At 40.2% G+C, this 26092-nt stretch overlaps 1 protein-coding gene across 4 annotated transcripts in view; it reads right to left on the bottom strand.

Moving 5' to 3' along the window:
• The window catches only part of LOC111573798 (MAM domain containing glycosylphosphatidylinositol anchor 2a), a 270997-nt gene that overhangs the window by 95399 nt on the left and 149506 nt on the right, over positions 1-26092 (bottom strand). For all 4 annotated transcript variants that reach the window (XM_055016253.1, XM_055016255.1, XM_055016252.1 and 1 more), the window contains exons 7-8: positions 16424-16515; positions 16110-16347 (exon numbers count right to left, since the gene is read on the bottom strand). In XM_055016253.1, coding sequence (XP_054872228.1) covers positions 16110-16347; positions 16424-16515 — 330 coding nt within the window. The remainder of the gene's footprint in view (positions 1-16109; positions 16348-16423; positions 16516-26092) is intronic.

Here is a 26092-nt window from a genome sequence, read left to right as displayed (position 1 = left end):
CGAAAATATTTCTATCCACCTCAAAACGAAAAACATGCAACACATGTATGAGACTCCCTAAATCTGAAGTTTAACAAGCAGGCAAATTGCAATTTTGCAAACACATCAGCTTCTATTCAACAAACATCTGTTGTCACAGGAGTAGCAGCTACACTAGCCAAACCAGACCAAATTATCACAGAGGATTGCCTTCCAAAACAGTTTGATTTGATCTTGGACAAGCCCCCAGTTCTCACACATGTTCTTTTTGTTGTCAACAACTAAATGAGGACTGATACCATACTCAGGTTTATACATTTATTATGAAGCTGCAGCCAGGACAGACTGAACCGACATCCACACTGATACAATTTCATTTTATGATGAATAACTTCTACTATGTTTACGCCAAGTGTCCACACAACTCCTAAAAAGAGACATTTGGAAGCACTGCTGGCTTAATTCAGTTTAAAAACTCCAGAGTTACATTCTATTCTGGGCAGAGACTTTTGGAAACGATGACTCAGATCCCAATGTTTGTTTTGGAATTGAGTCTTAATTAAAACTTTGTGTTGTTCCCTGATTCTTGATGCTCCTGTCACACGAGTGTTTTCTGGTTGATTCTACATAGATAATGAAATACAGGTGTAACCCGCCTTGTTGTCTCTGCTCACAGCTTTGATGCTCTGAAGAAAATATTTGGTGCCTGTGCCTAGAATTCAAACATTTCTGTCCTTAAATCAGTATCTGTTATCTTTCAAATGCAGACTTGCTGCTTAGTTTTTAAAAATGTCCCATTGCCTTTTACTGAACTACTTAGGAATACCGTAATGTGGCGAATCTACATAGACATAAAAGCCATCTTACTTTATCCTTTTAGATTGGTTTACCAGGAAACAATGGAACTTTATTTTTGCCATCAGTATCTTTGCATGTATACTTGGCTTGCATAGTGATTGCTTCCAGTGTAATTAAGCTGCACATATGTAGTTAAGCTGCAATTCTCAGAGCTGCAAACACCAGCTTGATTGGTTGCAGGTCAACAGAAAGCACAAAGCCCAGAGAAGACCCTCTTTTTTTAATCACTCCACATCTCCACTTAACCTTCAAATATACCTACAGCAGCAGTATTGTCATTACAATCAACATCAAATCAGTATTGTTGCTTACATTGACACATTTTCATCATAATTATCATCATCACAAAGATGTATTTCACCGCTAACGCCATTTCAACATTCACTCTTGCATCATTATCATCATTCTGCACAGCTTTTTCCTTCCTGCCCTCCTCCTCGTCATGCAGCTCCTCATTCTCCTCCAGCGCCATATAATTCAGAGCATTTACAACAGTACCCTCCCAAAAGTGATACAGCATTATTGCCGGCCATGTAAGAAAATATGACCCAATAAATACATGCTGGCCTTTATCTAATGGACATTTTAAAAGCCTGCCTGAGTGTGAGGAATGAATAATAATAATAATAATAATAATCATACCAATAATAATATGGGGAGGAAGGAGAAGTAACATCGTGTTAAACTGAGTGTGTCTGTGTGTTTGCATTTGTCTGTTCTAAGTTTGGAAAGCAGGAAATCTAGCAGGTTGGATGCGCCAGTCTGGTTCCTCATCATGCATGCTGGCCAAGCAAATTTGTTTAATTAGTAAACCTGGCAAATTGCACCGGCTCCTACAGTGCTCTGAATGTGTATTTGTGTGCTCATGTGTTTTTGTGTGTGAGTCCAAAACCATCAACAGACTCCAAGATTATTTTGTAGCACAGCTCCCAAAAATAGTTTACAGCCAGCAATTTGAGGAGTGAAAATCTCCTCAGCAATGATGAAACCGTGTCGTGCTTCCCTGATGATTTTGGAATCACTGTCATTCTTCCCAAACAATGCTGCAGCTGGAATGGAGTCAAGCCACACTGAAGTATCATAGTGATGAAATCACAGGCAATCTCGCGAAAACGAAAGAGAGTCCAGCTATATTTCTTTTGACCCGGTTTCTGTCTGGGTGAGGAGTAAGAACAATCCTGCAGCTATTTCAATGATCCAACTGTCAGTTATTACTTTTGCCCTTTTTTCCTCCTGAATCATAGATAAATCATAGAGGCAGGAAAAAGGTAAACTCACCAAGCAATACTTATCCTAAGGTCGTGCTTTGCCACATACTCATATATCAAACGGTAATAATAACCTGTGTAGCATAAATAAAATTAAGCCATCCAATAGGTAAACATGCTTTATTATGCAGAGGTTAATGGGGTGCTGGGGCAAGCTGACATGGGGCTAACGCAGACACAGACAACCATACATATTCACCGACACACTCACTAACAGGAAATTTAGAATTTTTGGACAGTAGCAGGATGCTAGAGAAAACCAATACAGGCAAGTGGAGCATACAAACTCCACACAGAGAAGCCAATGCAGAACTTTGCAGTTGTCAGCCCAAACAACTAGCATTTGCAATTCCTGGGAAAATCGCAGTGTGATTGCAGAAAGCTGCTGCAGCTTGATTGCAGTTGCGGAAGCTTGCACACGCTAAAAAGCTAACTTGACATCGAATTTGCTGCCCGGCAATCCCCCAACATCTTGCTCTACTGCCTGAGCCACTACTGCAGTAGGTTAAGTGTTGAATGAGGTAAAAAAAAAAAAAAAAGCATAAGCATGATATCAGAGAATCTTACCACTGCTGCAATAAGAACAAAGCTGCAATAACACATATTTTATCCATCTGAAGGCAGTCAAAACCACACCTAGCAAGACGTTCTTAGTTAATGCTGCTAATGTGTTAGCCAATAAGATTTTACACATCAAAGTGGTACAGAACAACTGAAAAACCAGTGCAGGCAAAGGGGCCATATGCGAACTCCACACAAAAAGGTCAACCAGAAAATTTGGACCCAAAACCTTGCAGCAAGAATGTGCAATCCCTGGAGAAATTGCAGCATGATTGCTGAAAGCTGCTGCAGCTTGTACATCCTCAAACCTAACCTGACAATGAACCTGCTGCCATGCGAAAAGCAAACAAGCTCCTTTACCACCCAGTAGGTTAAGCATTGAGAAAATAAATATTCAAGAGCGAGGTCTAAAAATTGCACAAAAATAATGTCAGAGAATCATAAAATCACAAAAGTTTTTAACAATATCATGACTGCAACAAGAACAAAGCTGCAATAACAAACACCACACCTAGCAAGACCATCCATCCATCCGTCCATTTTCTTCCACTTATCCGGGGCCGGGTCATGGAGGCAGCAGGCAAAGCAGGCCATTCCAGGCCAGACGAGATATAAAATCCCTCCAGTGAGTTCTGGGTCTCCTCCCAGGCAGACATGTTTGGCAAACCTCCAAAGGAAGTCTCCCCTGAGGCAACCGAATTAGATGTCCACACCACCTCAACTGGCTCCTTTCAACACAAAGGAGCAGCAGCTCTACTCCGAGCTCCCTCTGGATGTCTGAGCTTCTCACCTTATCTCTAAGGCTGAGCCCAGCCATGCTACGGAGGAAGCTCATTTCAGCCTCTTGCACCCGCAATCTCATTCTTTCGGTCACTACCCAGAGCTCACAACCATAGGGTTGGAATGTAGATGGTCTGGTAACTCGCCTTACAGCTCAGTTCCCTCTTTACCACGAAGGTTAGGTACAACGCCCACATTACTGCTGCCGCTGCTCCAATCCGCCTGTCCATCTCACGCTCCATTTTCACATCTTAGTTAATATTACAAATGTGTTAGACAACAAGATTTTACACATCATAGTGGCACAGAGCAGCTGCAAACCCAGTGCAGGCAAAGGGGTCAAAATGCAAACTCCACACAAAAAGGTCAACCAGCAGATTTGAACTCAAAACCTTGCACCTGTGAGCCCTATTAACTAGAATGTGCCATCCCTGGAGAAACCGCAGTGTGACTGCTGAAAGCTGCTGCAGTCGCTGGAGTTTGCACATATTTCAGAATTAACCTAACACTGAACGTACCACTCTGCAACACACAGCTCCAGCACCTGAGCCACCACTGCAGTAGGTTAAGCATTGAGAAAATAACTAATCTTATCCATAGAAGCAGATTTTAAGAGGAACACTGTTACAACAAGAACAAAGCAGCAAGAACAGATTTTTTATGCATTTGAGGTCAGTGGAAGGCAGCTACAAACACAACACCAACCAACATTTTCTTATTTAATATTGCAAATGTGTTAACCAACAAGATTTCACACATCAAAGCAGTACAGAGCAACAGCAGCATTCATTCAGAGCTCTGCTGAAGTTCCAGGCCAAACGAATATATCAATAAGCTGAATCCCAGCTAAAGTATTCTGCAGGGAAAGACGAAGATCTGCAATCTTATAGTAAAGTTTTCTCAGAATATTATTCCTAAAGAGACGATAATGTTCTCTATTACACTAAATTACATTGATGCACTAATATTCCTTTACATTATTAAAGTATTTTACGAATACTGCACTGACTGGGAATGTTTTAGAGAAAAATGTTGAATAAAGTCTTGTCTCAACAACATCCACAAAAAATCCTCAGAACACTGCAGGTAAAACGTTCTGCCTCTGTTAATATATCTCATTACAGGAACATTTTATGAAAAACTGTCACCTGATACCTTGCAAAGCTAGCAATCTGATATCATTTTTTAAATGTTGCTATGAAAATGTTCTGCATGGCCTTCAAACATCCTCCGAATGTTGCAGTTAAAATGTTCCATCTTGGCAAGCTTTTGACATGATAGGAACATTATTTAAAATGATAAATATCCTTAAAATGTTCCATGTAGTAGCATTAAACAGGGGATTAAAATGGTAACTTCAACTTGTAGGTGATGATGTTGGGAAAATGCAGATGTGGGTGATAATTCCTTGTTGTTACATCTTAGTCACTTGTTCTGCTGTCATTATAAAAACACAAACTGCTTTAACTGTCATGCTACCACAGATGAAAAGAAATAATCAGCTAGTAAATAATGCATTAACATGTTGGTGTCATTAGCAGAGAATAATGAAGACAGGTCATTCGCAGGTAAGTGCTGCCATTAAAGAACAGCAACAACAATCTCCACAAAGACAATGACGCTCATTTCATCCTCATACATTTGCAGATTTTTATTCACACAGTGTCTCGGCTGAGGCAGCCAGGTGTCAAGTGCTGACATATTTCTTTCCACTGCATATTTTCTCCACTTTTCCTGAACATTTCCTTGGGTCCAAACAGTGAAGTGGTGAGCTGACAGCAACAGGACAGGAGGCGAGCAGCAAGCATCCATTAGCGCGTGGAGGAGAGGTGTACTCACTGAGTTGCCATCATTACACCTGGCCTCTCCACTGCCCAGATTAGGCAGGCAATTACAGTTGTCTGCCTATTGGGTTTGGCAGCACAAATACTGGCTATCAGCTGCCATTGTCTCCCTCTCTCTCCTGCACCATCATGGAAAAGCAAACAGGCATACATGCACAAAGACTCTTGCTCTGTATTTTATTCTCTCTCTTTCCAAGTGAACACCGTGCCTTTGTGTGTGAGGCTGACCACTGAGACGCTCAGTGTGGCAGAGAGCCTGCTGCTGGTCTTCACTGTGCTCTCATTGTGCCAAAGCCATCCAAATGCCAGTGATGCCTGCAGGGCATGCCCGCTGTGTGCGTATGCTTGTGCGTGCGTCTGCGTGAGTTTTATGTCTCCGCGTGTGCATGTGTGTGCAGCTGAGTGTTCCTCTTTTCGCCCACGGGTGGCACCCTGCTGTGATCCCACCTCAGTTCCTCAATGGGATGCTGCTGACTGAAAAGACTGTGTGCGTGTGTGTGTGTGTTCGTTGGCTTAAATCGAAACTGGACCTCCAAGTTTGTGCAGCCACACATCTCACAGCTGGAAGTGTGGAGAGCGATAGGTGGAGCAGACACGGCGCAATGACTCCAAACTACAAAACACAGAAATATCCGGCACTTTAGCATTTCCCTATGGCGCTGGGACCCAGAGCGGTGCATACTAATGTCTTTGAGAATAAACATTCCCACTGCCCCCCTATTTTTTAGGGGAAGTGCTATGACATCACTCCCCGTCACCATGGCAACATAGTGCTCTCTACTACTGCAAGTCCTGCCGAGTGTATGTGTGAGACTGTGTGTTCAGACAGCTTGAGGCCAGTGAGTTGGTCGCACTGTGACGGGACTCTCTGTTCCTCTGAGTCCTGGACCTCTGGGGACACACTGAGGAGTCCCTGAGATCCGCTGTGGACATGTTTGTGAAAATATGTGTGTCGTGGGGAGGGGATCACTGAGGTGTAATAAATGTCCAGAGATGTGTTAAAATTGGCTTAGTGTGCTGATAGACTGCAGCGACACACCGCCGATCACGCTAACTTACTACTGCGTGTGTGTTTTGGAGTTCCCCTGAGATCTTATAACGTATCTTACAATCAATCTCACAAACCCCTCATGAATCCATGTGACTCAGATTGTAGAACAGCATGCTTTCAGTAGCAATACTCCCAGCTTGATTCATAGCCACACTGTCCTCTGTGATGTTGCCCTTTTGTTTTTTTCCCACCCAGCCAGGCAGAGTAAAAGATATACCCAGTTTAAAAACACATAAATACACATCTCCAGTTCCACTTTTTGCTAAGCACTGAGCAGCTTCCATGGAAGGACCAGAGTTTATGTACATTGCTCAAGGGGCCCTGACAGTAGTTAATGCGAGAGGGAGAGTGTTCTTCTTCGTGTTTCCCTCCCAGACGCTTCCAGCTGGACGGGGAGGTGGTTTCCCAGATGGCCATCTCCATAAAGTATGACTGCAGGTGGTGCGGTTGAGGCTACAGGCAGGTACACCAGGCGCAGCCTTCTGAGTTATCTTGTCTTATTAACATCTTTTATGGTGTGAGCACAAAGTGAAACCTGACTCAGTGCACCTACAATCTCTGCTGCTACCCTCTGATGTCCCCCCAAACCTCCACCAATCTGCATGTTTGTGTTTACAGACTGCAGTTTTTCTTTGCGCTGACAGTTTCAGCAGCCACAGTCTGCCTCCGAAACATCACAGGTGTTGTGCTGACATATGCTGCCAGGTGACGGCATATATCAGCCTGGAAGTGGCACGATTGTGGCATCTACTGTTGTCATATGGTGGATGTCTCAGGACAGCAGCCCAGCTGTGGGACAGCTGCTAGGACCCTTCATCCCAGTTCACAGCTCACTGGGTTTGTTAGTCCAGAGCTGGGATCTGCCCTGTGTTTGTGCGTGTGTACAATAGATACATGAATTTTAAAAACTGGAGATATTTTATTTCAGGTTTAAGGTGTGACACTACAGAGGCTGCCTGATACAACGTTCACTCAACTCCTCTCCTGATACGGCTGCAATTAAAGACTATTTTTCACTGTCAATAATCTACCAATTATTTTCTTGAATAATGAATTTTTGGTCCATATCCTTTTTAATGCTTCTTTTTATTATTAGTATCGGCAATTTTTTTCACCTTTATTATAAATACCAACAATTTGCACCTTATGTCTTCTATCTATCTATCTATCTATCTATCTATCTATCTATCTATCTATCTATCTATCTATCTATCTACCTATCTATCTATCTATCTATCTATCTATCTATCTATCTATCTATCTATCTATCTATCTCCATCTGTGTCTTCTTTTGTCCAAAACCCAAATATATTCACATTACTGTCCAAGAGGAGGAAAGAAATCTGAAAGTATTCACGTTTAAGAAGTAAATTTAGACTTTTGCCCCCTTAGAAATCTGGTCCAATGGATTAAATGAAGTTAATCAATTAATTGATTAATTGTGGCAGCTCGACCACCTGAACAGTCTTGGGTTCTGTGTTCTGTTAGTACAGCTACCTAGATTACCTATACGATTACCAAGTATTACTTCCAAGGCTGTGGTACACCTAAATAACCTTAGTTATTTATGTGTAGTAGTTTGCTGGGTTGAAACAAGCCCTGTTCAGCCCCTGACTACTGTGCAGTATTTCTCCACTGCCCACAGGCCTATCCAGGATGTTATTAGCATTTAAGGCATTGCAGCCCTTTAAGAAATCTGGGGAAGTTTAAATTTCAACAACTACAGCTTAATTTGATACACAAGAACACTTTCCTGCTTTCATCAGCTGGTGAGGATGCTGGCAGCTGCTTTAGCCTCAGTCCGTTAGCATGATATCATGGCGGGAACATGTTAAACTCTGACTATTCTTTTCAAAAACAAGTCATGTCAGTATTCCTACACATCTTCCATTTACAATTTCCTGACTTCTTGGTAGATTTTTCAGACCACGTTTGACATCTGAGTACAAACAGGAAGAAGTTTATTATGTAAATATGTAGACTGCTTTTCATTGTGACTATGTCTGATACTATGCTGTCAGGTAATTACAGCTTTAGGTACTGTAGCTCAGACAAATTAATTAACACCGAACCCACACAAGCTCAGTGCTCATCATGGTATTCAAAACAGCAACAACATCTCTGCACAAAGAAAACCACGGCTACCTACACACATATTATTTTACCTTAGCATACTGAATAAATTATATTCCACTACTGATCTCCCATCTTATGTAAAAAAGAACTGAAAATGGGGTGGAACAAGCTAAACGCAGCCATAGAGGTTTCCTTATACAGAAAAATATGATCACTACATAGCTCAAAAATGTTAAGGCAAGCTTTATATTTGGTTATTTGTGATGGTATGTATGTACACTACCGTTCAAAAGTTTGGGGTCACTTAGAAATGTTCTTATTTTTGAAAGAAAAGCAGAAATACAGCCTAGACATTGTTAATGTGGTAAATAACTATTCTAGCTGGAAACAGCTGATTTTTAATGGAATATCTCCATAGGGGTACAGAGGAACATTTCCAGCAACCATCACTCCTGTGTTCTAATGCTACATTGTGTTAGCTAATGGCGTTGAAAGGCTCATTGATGATTAGAAAACCCTTGTGCAATTATGTTAGCACATGGATAAAAGTGTGAATTTTCATGGAAAACATGAAATTGTCTGGGTGACCCCAAGCTTTTAAACGGGAGTGTATGTAAATGCTGTATTTTCTTTAATTTGCGTCTGATAAGGCGACTGCAGCCAAGCTGTTGTGCTGTTGTGCTGGCTGTGACATCCAGACATAGCAGCAGCTCTGCGTAGGAGTTTGCATGCAGCTGCACAACATACTTCTTCAACATCAAGTTCGCTCCCAGTGGTAAACACTTTGGCTGCCTTCTCCAAACACCACTAAGACACTCTGCTTGTACATTTTGGCTTATTTCTAGGAATAAAGAACTTTATTTTTACAAAACAAAATGATTTCAACAATCTAATAACACATATTTTGAATGAAAATCACTAAAATCCGATGCAACATGATGAAGAATCTAAATGTAACCAACAGCAACAACAAAGAAACGCATCAAATGAAAAATCTGCATCTCTTGACATGACAGAAAAGTAAAAGCAGCCACCAACTTGTTTGCATTCAGAGCGACCAGACAGCAGTTGAGCCTTTGCACGCTTTAGGTGAGTCAGGAGTTCAGACCCGGTTCCTCTTTATCAGGGTCAGTGAATTTACTGCTGAAACAAGCACATCAGCGCCGGTCGACAGCCGGCGGTCATGCTGCCCCTATTAGAGTCACATGTGGCTCGGTCACTCCGATGATGGCAGCTCATGACGAATCAGACTCAAACGGACAACAGGACGCTTGAAAGGGATACAATGAAAGACAATCGGGTCTGTGACGCCCCTGATGAGTCTTTGTTTCAGGAAAAAAAAAAGAGTTGTGTTTATTAAACCAGCTCATTTTTTAATCAACTGAGCACTTAATTGATTTGCTTAATTCATTAACTGCAGCGATTCGTAAGATTGACAGAAACACTGGGTGGTGCCAGAATTTCAGGTGTGAGCAGGATGCTAATTGAGGGACTCATCAAGGAAGGATTTACCCCCGACACCAGAGAGGTGAGTTTCAATCTTTATACTTACTTTGTGATCATCAATCAGACCGAGGATGAACTTGGGTCATTCGGTGAATCTAAAATGCATCAACACACTCGCCACAACTGTGATGCAGTTACAGTAATTATGATACAGCGAGTGCAATAAGCGGGTATCAGCTTATCAGCTATCAGCGAGTGCTGAAAACTGGCTTTAAATGTCAAGAATCCATCCGTAATAACTCGACATGCTATTAAAATTTTATCTCTAAAACGTCCCAATGGTGGTTCCAAACTGAATTCAAATAACATTTCACAGCCGCTGCATGACAATAATCACATCATCTAACAATAATCCGGCGAGACACACCCACAAAACACACATTCATCACACACGGGCTAATGAAAGGATTAATTTGCGAGTTCCCGTTAGAAGTTTATGGGATGTTTTACACTAATGCTCCTTTCAGCTGTCCCTGTGTTGCATGATTCCTAATCTTGACAGTATCCAAAGGGGAGGTCCGTGTCCTCGTTTTTCAGACCCATGCTCATAAATAAGCATCAGCCTTGGAGTCTGTGGGAGCCCCGACGAGAGAAGAAGCAGCTTATTTAATGAGTGTGTCACGACAGTAAATATTAGTGCTGTTTTGCAAAAAAGGGGGAAATCATGAAATCTGTGTTCAAAAGAATGGAAGATAATAAATATTCTCTTTTATAAAGCCGAGTCGGGGCGAGCTTGAGCTGAGGCTAAGCCCTGGTTTTTGCAATCTGGAACTTGGAACAGCCGTGTTCGAACACTTTAGGCTCAAATGCTTTCCAACCACTTCCCCAGCACGAAACCCTGGCAGACCTGCAGCATAATCTCCTCTAAACTCTTTTATTAAGACTTCTAATTGCAGCTCGGGCTTCCTCCCCTTCAGGAGAACAGGCAGAGGAACAAAAACGGGGCTTATTCACCCCATAACAGGCTGCAGGCGTATAGCAGGGCAGAGGCACAAGGCGCTTTAGTACACAGCAGCAGACGCTCCTCTGATTCACGGCATCAATCTGACTGAAAGAAACGCTGCACACAACAGGCGTTCTCCGGCAAACAGCCTCCTGTCACATCCAGGTAAAGTAGCAGGAATTGTAAGCGGCAGAAACAAAATTCGCCGTATTATTTCCTATGACAGGAACAGCTCTGTGACAACGCAACTCTTTCATACTATTTCGTACCCACACATCCAAGTGGAACAATGAAAGCTTAAGAAGCAATCAAATCTAAGCCTTAAGGAAAACTTTCATTTCATATGATCACAATGGAGTCAGTCATTTCCTCGGTTATTTCCTCAGTCAGACAGCAGTATTTTCTTTCGTGTTTTTTTGTGCACATTAAAGGATCTGTGTTAATGGATTGGCATCGCCCAGGCACTCCAAAAGAAAAGACTGCACTACTTAAAAGATAATGAGGAAGCAATCTTGGCAGATTCGATTGATCCCACTGTTTTATAGCGTGGGGATTATCAAAGGATTATCTAACAATAATTATGCACCCAAGGTCGACACACTGCTTTCATGTTCGTGCTGTGAGTGGCAGCAAGGTGTGTGTGTGATAGCAAAAACAAGGCAGGAAAAATAGGTAAGGGTGTGTAAACGTGTCTATCGATGTGCATAAAAAAGGGGTGGAAATAGAGCTCGCTATGAACCCAGCAAGTTGCAAAACATCACACAGCCCAAAAAGTCACTTATCAGCACCCAACACATGCCAGGAAATTCAAAGCGAAAACAGATATCGACTCCACCAGCAGCAACAGGAATCCCCCAGATGGGAAAATCTGGGAATCTGGGATGAGCGAGGCGTGAATCAGGAGAATCTGTGTGTTTTAGGGCGCGGTCACAGCATCACCGCACATTTTCTGCTCATTGATTGCACCGGAGATCACAGATCAACCTCCTGCAACCCTTAAACGTCTTAACCACTGCATCTCAGCATCACTGTCGAGCCTTCAGAAAGTGAGTAAGCACAAAAGCGTACTCGCTAAACGTGCTACATAGCAATCTTCTAAAACAGCGGGCTCCCTTTTTGTTGCCTGTGATGTACTTCTAGGCTTCTTTCCTTATAACATCTGACAGGGAGGGTGTTGACTGATGTTAAAATCTAAAACAGTAGATGGAAAGAATAGATGTTTGACAGTAGATTTTGTGCTTTGATTGAACGCTGGCTCTGTTTTCTAAGCACCAACGTGTTCTTTTTTTTTTTTAAAAACAACCCCATGTACAATAGAGCAGCGGAGAATCTGAGAGGCTGCCGTAGCACTTTTCTGCTTTCTTTGAGATTACGGCTCAACATGCCATGATTGAGACTACAATGATGCAGCTCAGTAGACAAGGTGGACTGGTATGTTGTGTTATTAACATGCCGTGTATAGACGTTAGTGGTGGAAGCAGCCAATTAGATGGAAGGACGATGGATGTTTAGTGTCGGATTAGTCGGACTGATGGAGTCGGTTTTGGTTCACAGGAGTCCAGTTGAACAGTCATTGGAATAAAGTGTTGTTGTAATACAATAGTGTGCGCAGGAGGGAAAAAAACATAGTAGACAGTATTTCATGACTCCTTTTCAGGACAGATTACTGGAACTTCCTGCATATATAACGAAATATTGTCGCTAAAGGTTCTCTTCACCCAAATCACACACAATATCTGCATATTTCTGAATATTTGGTTTCATCTCATGAGGTTTAAAGACTTCTACAGCAACCCAAATACAATGTAGGTGGTGAAATTTAGTTTGTACTAGCAGAACAATGAAAAATAACATCTTTAACCCTCTGAATTCCAATCAGTTTCTGGACGTTTTTAACTCCTGACACATTTTTAGTCACTGTCGGCTCATTTTTCACTGCAATATGATTTCCTACACCTCTATGGGTCACATTTTTCCAAGTCTCTACAAGCAGCTGTTACCATTTTGGAAAAAATGCTGCACTCCAAATACAGATATTTTATTACTTACATGTTAAATTTGTGTCCATGCTGTAAACACTGCCTGCAGTTCAGCCCAAAAGTTCCTGAATTTTTGTCATGAGTCTGTTGATCGCAGCTGAGTCACTAATATCACGTTCAAACTGTTTCTTTTTGGCTATAGTTTTAAAGGAGACATGAAGGATAAAGTGATTGAAGTGATTAAAATCTAAATTCTAAATTTTAATCTTGGTTCTGGTTAGGTTTTCCCACAAAATATCACAGATGAGTAGATCAAGGGCTGTCAGAAAGTTGAAAATCTAACAATTATTTCTGTTTTTACAGCTTCTGGCTCTGATAAATGGCGTAATTTTGGCAATTTTTAAAAGATAGCATGCCTTTCAAACCTGCCAGTTTTTTTCAGAGGGTTCAGCGGGTTAAAACAAGAATAATAACATGAAAACAAAACAATATCAGGATCCACACAACTGAATATCATCTGGCGAACTATTTTCTGACATGACAAGATGAAATATGGTGAAAATTTCCAAAGACAAAACTCCATTCGCCTCCATTGTGTTGAGGTGCAGAATTCTGGATAACCTCAGGAGATGAAACCAAAACTATCTGTGGTGCTGAAAACCACTAAAACTACTGTACAAGAAAAGTATGGCTTTTAGAATTTGGGTGAATGAATCCTTTAAAGGAGAACTCACTTATATTCTAAACTGGTCTTATTTTGTAGGATTGCTATCGTTTCTGTCCGTTACAGAGCAACTTAAATTACAAGTTAGCACCTGAAATCTGGGAAAACGGCAGCTCTGCTAAAAAAAAAAATAAAATAAAAAAATACACTTTAGGGGGAACAAAAACTGGCATTCAACATTTACACTTAAGCAAACTGAATTATAATATACATATCTTGTATCTATATAATGTTAACCATGTGGCTAGATAGTGGACAGTAATTTCCATGTTCAGCTTTGACCTACAAGACTCAACATGCATGTGGAGGTTACAGGTCACAATGATTATATCTGAGGGTGTAACGGTACACAACATTAAGGGCTCGGTATGGATCTTGGTTTGGGCTATCAGCAGAGCAGATAGTTTTTGTATCAGTAATACAAAAACATGTTTTATTTATATTCTTGTTGTTTTTTTATATTTCTCAAAGAAGGAAGATGTTCAGAATTCTCAGTGCAACTGTTAAGACATTCAAATTCTACATACAGTCAATACGAAAGACTGAGTTGTTCACAGTCAAATATGACATAAATAAAACAAAAACTTTTAATCTACACTATAAATACTGTGCTACAAGTAATAGACATGTAACTGTTTACTTAAGTAAAACTAAAACAGTATTAGCATCAAAATGTAATTCAAGAAACTGAAGCTGGTAAAGGTGATTAAACTGCTTTATATCTGCTACTTGCAAATCCCCCCTCAGGGATCAATAAACTTCTTTGTTAATCTATAATATTACATTATAATTTATTTGCTAATTATATTTTGTATTACTAAACTGAATATGCAAAATACCTAAAGTTATTAAATAAATGCAGTGGAGCATAAAAACTACACTAGTTGCTTCCGAACTGTAATGGAATGAAAGTACAAAGCAGAAAAAAAAGGAAATACGTCAGGAAAGTACAAGTAACTCAAAATTATACTTGTGTAAATGTACTTAATTACTTTTCACCACTGAAACATATTCATGATCAGCTTGAATTAAATGTTAAAGCCTGCACTGCATTTTCAACTTTAAAATTGGCACAGAAGTGCTTCCTGTCTTTTTGTCACCACTAAAGAAACAGCAAACTTATTTGAAAAAATTTTATTAGTATTGTCACTGGAAAAAGTGAGCTAGGTGGTAAAATTAAGTGTCAGCTCTATACGCTCAGGTGAAACTCAAAGTGAACATCTGAGTGTAAGTTAACACGTCATACATGTTTAATAAGTTTGGCACAGTTTCTGCCTTGTTTTCAAGGCTAACCCAGCTGAGCTAAAGCTAATGGGTAACAACTGGTGCACTGACAAAACATTTTGTATTATGAATGCTCTAAAATTTCTGCTCTGGATGTTGTTGCACTTATGGCAACATGAACGTCAGACAGTAAGTGGGTCAATATATAATTGAGGGACTTTCGAAGTCCATGGGATATATCTTGCATACATTCTTATTAAAAGTTAAAAAAAACTGTTTTTTATGTTCATTATGATCATGCCTTTACAAATTCCATAATTATTTATTATGGAAACAATCACTTAATAAAAAACGACTGGATATCACTAAAATGTCAACTAAATAACCATCCCAATTTAATAACAACCAACTTCTAATTAGCTAAACAATAATAAAATGAGCTGATTCAAAATTGTTTTGATTGTGTTCTTTTTATTAAGTTGAGATAATCATGACAGATATTTATTTTTTGGCAATAAATCAAATACTATATAGAAAATAACAAATTGTATCTGTGTCTGAGAAATCACTTTCCACTAAGTTCCCCATTACAAAAACACCTCTCCAGGAAGTGTGTTAATTCCAGATCACATGACCTGCTCCACATGATGTCATTTCCTCCTGAAGAAAAGACTGGCCAGACTCCAAGGCTTTCTGAGTTATTTAATATAAAGTAGTGTGTGAGTCAAGTGTGGATTTATCGCATGTCAACAGGTTTACCACAATATCTTTAGAAATAACTTTCAATTTCAATTTTACTCAATTGTATATATAATATTTAGAAGAATTTTTCTGTAAAAATGCCATGTGGTCTTTGGTTATAGGTGGCCATGTTGATTTTAGACCTGAAAACAGCAAAAATGTCAACTATGTTACAAAAAGTCCCACAATTTTATATTGACCCAAGTGTTTAGTTCACAGGAAGTAGCAAAATAAAGAAACCAAACCAAACCGAACACGGGAATAGTTTGGGATTAATACAGGGGCCGTTACACCACCAAATATATAACACTGCACCATTTACAGGGCATTATGTTCAGTTGTTTACTACCTAAGAACAGGTTTAGACAATCAGACTGAACATAATTCTAGTTAAATGATGATAAAACCGACAGGATCGATAGCGAAACCTACAAACTTAAGACTGTTCACAAAGTTTCTTTACAAAGTTGAAGTGTGATGTGTGTGTGTGACTGACGTCGCTGTGAGAAGTGTGTGCCGCATGTGTTGGGGAGGTGTGTAGATGAGTCACTGACACAATGGGGTGTGAGGCTCACCAGTTGTGGAGGAGATGTTGACGTCAATGCTGATCTCAGGGATGCCGCCGCCCTTCAGCGCCGCCACGCAGGTGTAGGTGCCGAAGTCGGTGAACTTGAGGTCGATGATGTCCAGGTTGGTGGTTCCGGGTGAGATGTCCGGGTCCGTCTGGGTGATGACCATCCGCTCGGAGCTCCGCAGGGAACGGCCATTCTTCAGCCAGCTGAATGTCAGCTCCTCTGGAGGTGTCGCCTCCACCTGAGACACAAAAGTCATCATGTAACACTGAAAAGCAACTCAATTTAACCTTAAATCTGCTTTCGTGTGACTCTACCTGGCAGGAAATCTTGACTTCTCGTCCGATCTGGATGTTGTCGTCATTGTGGTAAGGGTCAGGAGTGATCCAGAACCGTCCCTTTTTCAAAGCTGCAAAGGAAAAATGAATTTTAATAAGATTTGGATTTGCTGCTGGAACAAACTCTAGGACGTTCGGTGCAGGTTACAGCTCTGCTTGTCATATCGATGTGGGTTTTTAAAGATGTAATCCCAAAGACAGGCTTTTATGGATTTTCTTGGAGCGTTTTTATTTCGCTCAATGTCCACACTTGAGCTGTAATTCTCCGTTATGCATCTCCAGTGAATGAATGTGTTACCTGCTCACACAGAGTCGGCACTGTGCCTGAAATAACTGATCTGAGCGGAAGGGTGAGTTTTGCTCGTCTGGATGTGTCACTTCACAGGTGAAATCATCAAAGTGGTTTGGAAGAGCAGACGATGACGGGACAACTGGAACTGCTCTGGTACAATTGAAACTTTCGCTTTTGAATCAGCCGTGGGGTCAAAAAGAGAACAGATGAAGCAGAATCATGTGTCTGTTTTAAAGACTAAAGCTTTGAAGCAGCATTAATATTGAAAGCTACAGAGCGAAGAATCCGACGCTTCTGAAGCAGGTTCACACACAAACCCACACGCAAACACACACGCTGTGAAATTGGAGAGATACCTAACAAAATATCCACCATTTCTAATCCAATTTGGTTTGCAAACTCCATTTTCAAAGCCGAGCTTCTCTGAACGGGAAAAAGAAGAAGATGATTTCATTATAATGCATGCTGTATTGGTTCCAAACCCTGCGTCTACTGTTCAATTCATCTCCTCTGCAAAAAAAAAAAAAGCTGACGGCACCATGGAAATCTTTTCATCTAGCAATTCCCAAGTGACATTATCATATTCAGTTTGGTAAAGGGAAAACGAAAACAAAACCTGCGTGTCAGATTTAAACACAGGAAATTGAATGTGCAAAACATTGTGATGCCTGCCAAGCTGCACACTGAAGGGGAGACGAGTGACACACGCCTCCTTGACGCGATCTTCCTCCTCACGTTTGAAATCAGCGTCGGCAGGCAGAGAATCCTATTTCTGACGCGTGTCAGATACAAACACAACAATCATGTCAACACTCTCCAAACACCGCTGTGCATTTGCATCCATTCTTGTATCCATATATTCTTTTTTTTTCCTCCCAGGCACTGCCAATCAGCTGCGTGGTATATAATTCAACAACACTGGCATGGAAACTGTGACAATTGTCATAATATGGTGTGCAGCATATATCTGTGACCTTTGTGAAAAGAAAATACAAGACATTACCAGCAGCCCACGTTCTCTGCACATCACAGTGTACATCTACTACACAAATGCTGAGATTCAATTTCCTGTAAAGCCAGCATGTACAATAAGGTTAATGAGAGAACATAAAGTCCACAGTGGAAGCCTTTAAAATATCTGTGAGGGAAAGTCAGATTTTACTGCCATCATACATGTCAGGCAGCGGAAACCTCCCGAGACAGACTTGTAGTTAAATCTTGACAGGTTGGAAAGGCTTTTGTGTCTCGCTGACATCCTAAGCAGAGTTGGTAGCCGCTTCTTAAGAAAGTATTATCTTATCCACACACACACACACACACACATCTGAGTGAGTCACTGCGCTGTCACAGGTGACAGCGGATCAACATTTGGATTAACTGCAAACCTCTTTTTACATTCCTCCAGCTCGAGTACATATATTCTTCTAGCAGCTTAAGGAACTGTAACACAAGCGGGAATCTAACGACCTCAGTGCTGCTTCACTGCGAGGTCAGATTCAATCTTTGTTTGTGAAGATGTCGGTCAAACCCCTCTCCCATCCACGCACTCGTTTCTGTTAATCTGGCATTTGAGTGTTCGCGTCTGAGCGCTAACTTTCTTGTGAAGATTTCACTTTCAACACAAGTCTGAGCCGCACGCCGCCGCATTATCCACGAGCGACGCTCTTCGAGTTGTGTGGAGCGATTTGGGGAGGGATTTTTCCACATTTCTGCTCCAATATTTGTCTCAGAACATCACAGGGAGAGCACAGTTTCACAGTTTGCTGCCAAAAATCACAAAACACCTTCGCTATCATTTTGATTCGGCTTAGACTTTTCTCTCCCTGTTTACTGTCAAAGCAAGTTATGCGTGCAGCCCCTTCATCAGATACTGACTCGGCCTGACAGATCAATCCCAGCTGACTTCTCCACTGCGCTCCTGCCAGAACGTAGCATTAAATATGCATTCGCTCATTGCAGGTCAGTACTCCAGATATGCCTGAATTTTACATTAGTTTCAAAAGTAAATCTTACCTGCAATTTTTATGTAACATCACAGAAGTGTTATCAGCAGAAAACACAAAGTTGAGCTGCTCAATCTCATTTTTTTATTTTTTCAAAACTGGACCTTTTGGAGGAAGATATATTTAAATGGAGCTGTGTAGATACACTTAGGTGACCACAGGATGTCATGAATCAAACTTTAAAGCGGCCCTACGGTCAGATCACCACTCAGTGTATAATATTACACTTCTAGATGTAGCAGCTGAGGTGATGAGGAGCTGTGCATTAATAATATTTTAATATTTTCCTTTTAAATCTCTTTGTTACTTCCTGGCATCCACTTCGGAACCCTTAAGTTTACCTGATCACCTACAGATGTTGATTCCACAATAAACTGTGGTATTTAAAACGGATTTTCAAGGTTCTATTTATATGCCACATTGTAAATTCTGGTTTAAAGTTTCCTGTAATTTAATTAAAGCTGTATTTACTTTCATTTATGTCATAACTTCTATCATGTTTGCTTTTCATTTCAGAACAATTTTAATGTTTTCAGGCTATTTCTCTTTCTTTTTAAAAATTTAATGCACTGTGCAAAGCTTCTGTGTGTGAAATGTGCTCAACAATTAAACTTGCCTTGCTTTTTAGGTTACGTGTCCCTTAGGGATATCCGATAATATCGGCCCACTGATATTATTGGCCCGATATTGGCATAAAAATGTAATATCAGTCAATATCATTGTCGTGTTTTTTTTTTTACCTATCATGAAAACCGATAACATAATGCCTGGATTTTGCCACCACTCATGAAGCGTATAAACAACTGTGTCTGCAGTCACAAGCTTGCTGTGTCTGACTAACAATATGTCTGTGGTTTGGAATTATTTCCAAGCCCACATATATCGGTATCGGTTGATATCGGAATCGGAAATTGAGAGTTGGACAATATCGACATATAGGCTTTTGGCAAAAAAATGTCACTATCAGATATCCTTAGTGTCCATATAGCGTGATTCTCAGGTAAAGATGCATTCAGGAACATGTGGGCTTTGTTTCCTTTTTCCACATGGGCGAGCATCAGGATAGACGCACAGCTTCTCCTTCAGCTTCTTGGTTGCCATGGAAATGTAACCCCAAGGAGGGAATCATCCCACGACATTGACTAGCATCACCTGATCATTTTATAAAAGAAAATGTTTTGACGTCATGTTCATAAAACGTTTCAAAGACATTTATTATTTCAAACAATGCTCCTCCAAGTTTAAAAGCACCCGAAGAACAAAGTGTTTTAACTGCAGCATTCAGAACATTCAAAAAATATTTGGAGTCAGTGTTTCTGAGGAAACATTCTTGTAATGTGATACATGAACAAAGGAAGAGGATTTGGCTGGAGATATTTTGAAGATGTTTCAGGGACGTTATTGATTTAACACACTGTAGAACATTCCCACAATGTTACAGGATAGCAAAGACAGGATGGTAATGCAACTTTGGAAAGCATATTAAGAATGTCAGGGCATATTTTTGAATGTCTTTAGGGAATTTCATCCTATGTTTAAGAAGTAAAGTCTAGGAACTAAAAGGAAAAAAAAATCCCTGCTCGAACTTTGCAGAACTGGTGAATCCTGCTGATATGACTGGCTGACTGAAAAGTAGTGACAGTGAGTTTAGTTTTAACTTGAAGCATTTGTACAAAAAAAGAAAATTAACAAAAGACAAAAACTATAAAACAAACAAGCAGGAAGCAAGAAAAAAGTGATATGAACACACAGTTTTATCATAATCATGGAAAAGCATTCACTGCTCAGATTACTGAAGAACCATGCTTTGCAAAATATCTAAATTGGACAAGAATTATCAAATTTCTGGTTACATAATAGGTAAGTAGATGTGAAACTTGACTAGCTGCAAGTTGTAACTGATGTAAAGCTTATTGAAAGCATTATGGAGCTTTATGTGAATATTTCTGGTGTTCACTGATGTCTAAATGAAGACAGAACTAAACTACAACTACAAAAGTACTTTTAGGGGGATAAATGAAAAGAATTTCAGGAAAATCATGACTTATATCAGATTATTTCCCAAAATAATCACAATATGAAGTTTTTTACAGCATATCATTCAGCTCTAGTAAAGATACAGTTCGCATTTGACGCTCGTAAAAGCAAGAACTTCGACAGAACATTTGTAGTTTTTTGCAGTCTCTGCTCTGCAGCAAGTCAATTATCATATATATAGTGTTTTCCATCTACTTGCATATTTTTAATTAAGCAATTCTGCACTGATTTGTGACACGAGCAAAGTCCAGATTACACTGTAGACCACACTGACCTGTGTGGCAAAGCTCCACTTTTTAATATATATGATAATACCAACAAAACAGGAAGGCTTGCTGTGTTATCACATCAATATCAGAACATGTTAATCCATTTTATTTTCATAAAAAAACACAGCTCGCTAAAACTAACTGGATTTAATGCTGTGAAAAATCTGATTTATGTGATTGGGAGGTCAATGCAGAAAACTGAGGCAATTGCAGGGATGATAAATGCATATTGATTTGGAAATCCATTGTCTCTTATTGCTTACACACAGATTAACTTTCTGCTAAACCGGGAGTCTGATTAAATCTTTATGGCCACTCTTTCGTTGCCTACTTTCCCCAGATTTTGCCTCATGGTGACTCAGTCTTCCCTCATTTCCTGCACGGCACTGCAGCTGCACATCAAAATAGCTGCATATGTGCACTCATGCATATTTCAGATTCGGTTCCCTCCTTGTCTCGGCCATTGAAAAAATCCTTTTCTGCCATTTTACCCGGCCATAAATATTGAATAGCGAGTTGGCATTCCTGCAAATCGACTACATTTGTGTACAACAGAGATAAGTGGGCATTACTTCCCCTGGTTGTAGTAAATTTTTTGCTGGACAGCAGCTGACTCAAGTCGTGCCTGCTCCTTTATGCATGGCAGAGAATCTAACAGTGGAGGTATTTTAAAAAGCGACTGCGAAGAGTCTGTGAGGTGAGAAGTGCCGAGTTCGGCGACTTCATCGGGCGACGCTGCCTTGTCACTCTTTCCTCCTCATCCCTGATAACCAAGTCGTGGCAAAAGTCGCATGAATCTTTAATGAAGGCTCTGCCTGGAAACAGAACTTTCCCATTTGAAGGAGGTAAGCTGTGTCTCCAACTGCTGTTACACAATTTTCACAACATCATTAATATCTTACGAGAGCCCAAATGTGCGTATACAGTATGAGATTGTGAGTAAACAGCTATTTAGCAATCCAACACTGCAGCCTACTGGTACGTAACCTTTGCAAAGTTTGAGAAAAATATCTCAACTCGTGGTCCAGCTTTTTTTTTCCAGAGCTGTCAGAAATGTCACCCAGGCTTTATTGTCGAAGCTCCAGTCACCTTCTTACATGTGCAGCGAGGATTGTGGAAATTTTGATACAACCGGCACGGTTTGAAGCCTGCAAATGCCGTGTTAAGCTTTCCGACAGCAGCATACAACAGTAACCTGACGGTTGTTTCGGTGTGGAAATGTTGTGGATGGCTTGAAGCAGGGATGTGATCAGGGAATGCAGCAAGCTAGCAGGAGACACAAAGCCTACACAACAGAAGAGCTTGAGCAGAGAGAATTTCCAAGATTTACACAGAATTTGGATGGGTTTAGTGGATTTTTGTGTGTCGATGTAGCTGAAACACTGGCTCACATATAAGTTTTCTCACATACAGAATTTTGACACTTGATACGTACCAGATTGGACATGTTTTGACACTGACATTATTCAGATCTTTATTGACAAAAGATCTGAGTTAGTCGCCTACACAGAGAAAAATAACAGAATTTCTTAATGTGCACATAAGTTCTTATATTATTGGTAACCTCTCACTCCTGTTTCCAGTATCCTTTCCACTTAGGCTCTTTCTGCCAATTAGAGTCCTCTATCGTTATTGATAGGTTTGGCTGTCCAACAGATGATGAACTATCTACTATTATTGGTGTTGGAGGTCTGGATGAGCTAAAAGGTTAATGAACTGGATCACCAACACATCATGCGATCTGTGGCTCCACATGGGCTAACTGGTAATAAACACTATTGGGGTTTCTCTTAAGATGGTCACTGATGTCCTCGCTAACTGTCAGAAGACATCAAGAACACGCACGCAGCTTTGGATCTTCTGGGAAACATGAAGATAAAAAGTTACAATGTAGGAAACCCAAACAGGGAGAGTAAAAAGTGTATAAAACTCTGGATTCTGGGCTGGAAACATGCACTCATCAACTGCCTGGGGATACTCTTAAAACTGTTCATCCTCAGTGAAGACTGACTAGATGCTACAGCAGAACCTGAGAGAATCTCTTTGACGTCACGAAACATCTGCAAGAGCTTCAGCCACACCTCAGAGGATCTAAGAAGGTTAGTAATAAATAAAATAAAGCAGGCATATAGCGATTGAACTGTTGATTTATTGTTGTATTTTTGCATTTAGAACCTTTGAAATTGTACTTTTAACTACTGCCAGCTTCTCCATGCTTTAAATAAAGTACATCGTGTGCATTTAAAGTAATGGTTTATGGGCTTTATTGTATCTTATCTATTGGTTTCTTACAAGTCATCTCTTCTCGATGATCATGACTAGGTCGAGTCCTCAAATGAAGGCTTTTGATGGTTGTTCTAGACTCTAGACTACGTACTATTTTTTTTAACATTTCTCTACCAGCAAAAGTATATTTGCAGCAACCATAGCAATGGTTACATAACAAAAGGAAGCTGTCTTGAACTACAGTGTTTTCATTAAGTATTCTTAGTATTGGCCTCCTGACTTTGACTGCAAGTAAAAAGGAAGATAGTTAGGAATCATTTCAGGCAGTCAGCAGCTGCACGAATCTCCTTCGACTCAGGAGGCTTTAGTTTATGATTAGAATCTTGATCAGATATTCAGTCAGGCAACCTGATTTTTCTACTTTAACATAAGGGCTGGCAGGTAGTAGAATACCTGGGTACCACCTACAACTTTATGGACTGATGTTGACCAAGAGATATGTTTGAAAACTCTGTAAAAAGTGAGTGTTTTTGTCACACAACTGCTTCCAAGGTCAAGGATGAGCTTTAACACCAACCTTTATGAGGCTTATTTAGTTTTTCAAAAAAGATTTTAGAGAGTGATTATTCAGCTGTGTATTATGAGCTGGCACATGAAGCACCTGTCAACAGAAGTCCAGAGATCTGATTCTGAATGCATTCTACACATCAACTACTGAGAACTCTGTAGCACTAAATTGTGGACCATTAAGCAGTTTTTTTATCCTTTTTGTCTTCAGAATTTTTTGGGGCCGGCCAGAAATCATGACTCGACGATGCACTGGAGCCATGACTACTCCCTTTAACACTATAAAAACCAAAGCACATTACCATCAGTGGTTCTCCTGCTCAAATCCAAGTTTCTGCACCTCCTACAGCCTACAGTTTGGTAGCTAGCTGTGCAAATGCATCATCACCGGATGCCAGAATTTGCAGAACAGCTCATTCTCCATATTTAAATGTCCTGTGAATGATGACATGAAGAAGGAGTGGGTTGATTCTGATGTAGAGCTGAAGTTCATCATCAACACCTGCCTCTGCAGTGACCTTTTTCCCCTGATTAGTTTTGCAAACTTTCAACTCTGGAACTCACAGATAATGTCCTGTTACTAACATCGTCCCCAACCTTCATCCTAACGTCCTGCGAATATCTAATACCATCGTTAGCAGTACATGCTAACTAGTGACTGTAACCTGCCTTGTATGCTTTTTTTTTATTATCATTGTAGGAAACTTAGTCCACAGCTGCAAAGTTTGTTATTTCAAATCTAACTATCTATGAATTTCGGTCTATTTGCATGGGTAATGTGGTTAATTTTAGCATGGTTTCATGAAAATTATGAAAACGATGATGGATTTTTCTCCTGGTTTTCATGAACAATGAAAAAACTGGTTTGTGAAAACCATGAAAAAATCTGTCATTTGTAATCAAAACAAGCTGTCAATAAAAAGAAAGCTGTCAATCTGCACCCCGATGTTTTCAGAGCAGAAAATACTGCTTATTTTATGCACATGGATACATTTTTTTTCACTCAAATTTAGCTGGATGGTTACTCACACAGTGCTTGTGACAAACTCAGAACATATTTTTCATGGGTGTAAGTGGATTTTAAGTCATTTCGTGTGTTATCACTGCAGATTTTTTTGCTTTTGTTCTGTCATTTCCATGCAGTACTAATGAGCGACACCGTAACTTTAACCTTGCCCTGTTTATTATCATTACAATCACCCAACCGTCTCACCTTTTTACTACCCAGAGCCTTCGTCCTACACAATAGGCGGTATTCTTAATAAAACATACGCAAAACGACACCACGTCTTCACAACAGAATCGTATTGGAATTAAACGGTGTTAAATGGCATACAAAATGCTTAAAATGAGCAGACATTGCATGCAAACGTCCTTAAAGTGGCGTGCTATTTATACACAGTCCCATGAGATCACCTTAACTCCACAGGGATTTTAAAAGAACAACACCTCAAACTACTGTCACTAAAATTAAAGATCAAAGTTAAATTAAAGCTGTCTGAGGCAGCAAATATGTACCATTCCAGGCTTAATAAAGCTCATGTTTACTGTCTGAGCCATATGCTAAATATTAACTGCTCAGAAGGGAGATTCATTTACAACATGCCACAGTGTTTTAGCTGCATTTGTGTGGCATCTACTACAAATATCAACCGCTGGTATAGGAGACTCACACATATTTTTAAAGGCAATGTCTGCATCACAGATTTTAGAGCATAAAACACAAGTCAACATATGCGCGCATGCATTATTGATGAATTTTGGAAGCCGGTCCCCTTTTATCATCATCAGAGTTTCCTGTCATTGAACCTTGACTGTGGCAACACGCCAGGAAGTAAAACACACTCAGTATACTGCAGCAGCTACTTTCTTCAAGGTAACACAGAGACAGACACCAAACTGAGCTTCTGTTTGTTCCTGCATTTGCTTACATGCCATTTTGCCAGAGAAGCTGCATGCAGTTCAGTTGTGATGTGGTGGATATTGAAGGCATTCTTTTGGATCATTACCATACGCATTACCCTCTTTCTGTGCTCCCTTTTTTTCTTTTTTTTTTTTTTGCTGCAAACTGAAGGGCTTTTGCCAGTAGTGAGCCTTTTTGATTCTCCATAGCTTTAATAGCCTGTGGGAATAATAGGTGGCCTGTACATGAAAAGCGTAGATAATCACACAAAGAGAAAAGCCCTGGTTGAGGTCTTCTTCTTCTACAGAGAGCTCGTGTCACACTGCAGGATTACAATACCACCTCTGGGGA

Source organism: Amphiprion ocellaris, chromosome 12 (genome assembly GCF_022539595.1).
Source record: "Amphiprion ocellaris isolate individual 3 ecotype Okinawa chromosome 12, ASM2253959v1, whole genome shotgun sequence".
NCBI classification, from domain to species: Eukaryota; Metazoa; Chordata; class Actinopteri; family Pomacentridae; genus Amphiprion; species Amphiprion ocellaris.
This window is presented reverse-complemented; position numbering and strand designations above follow the sequence as displayed.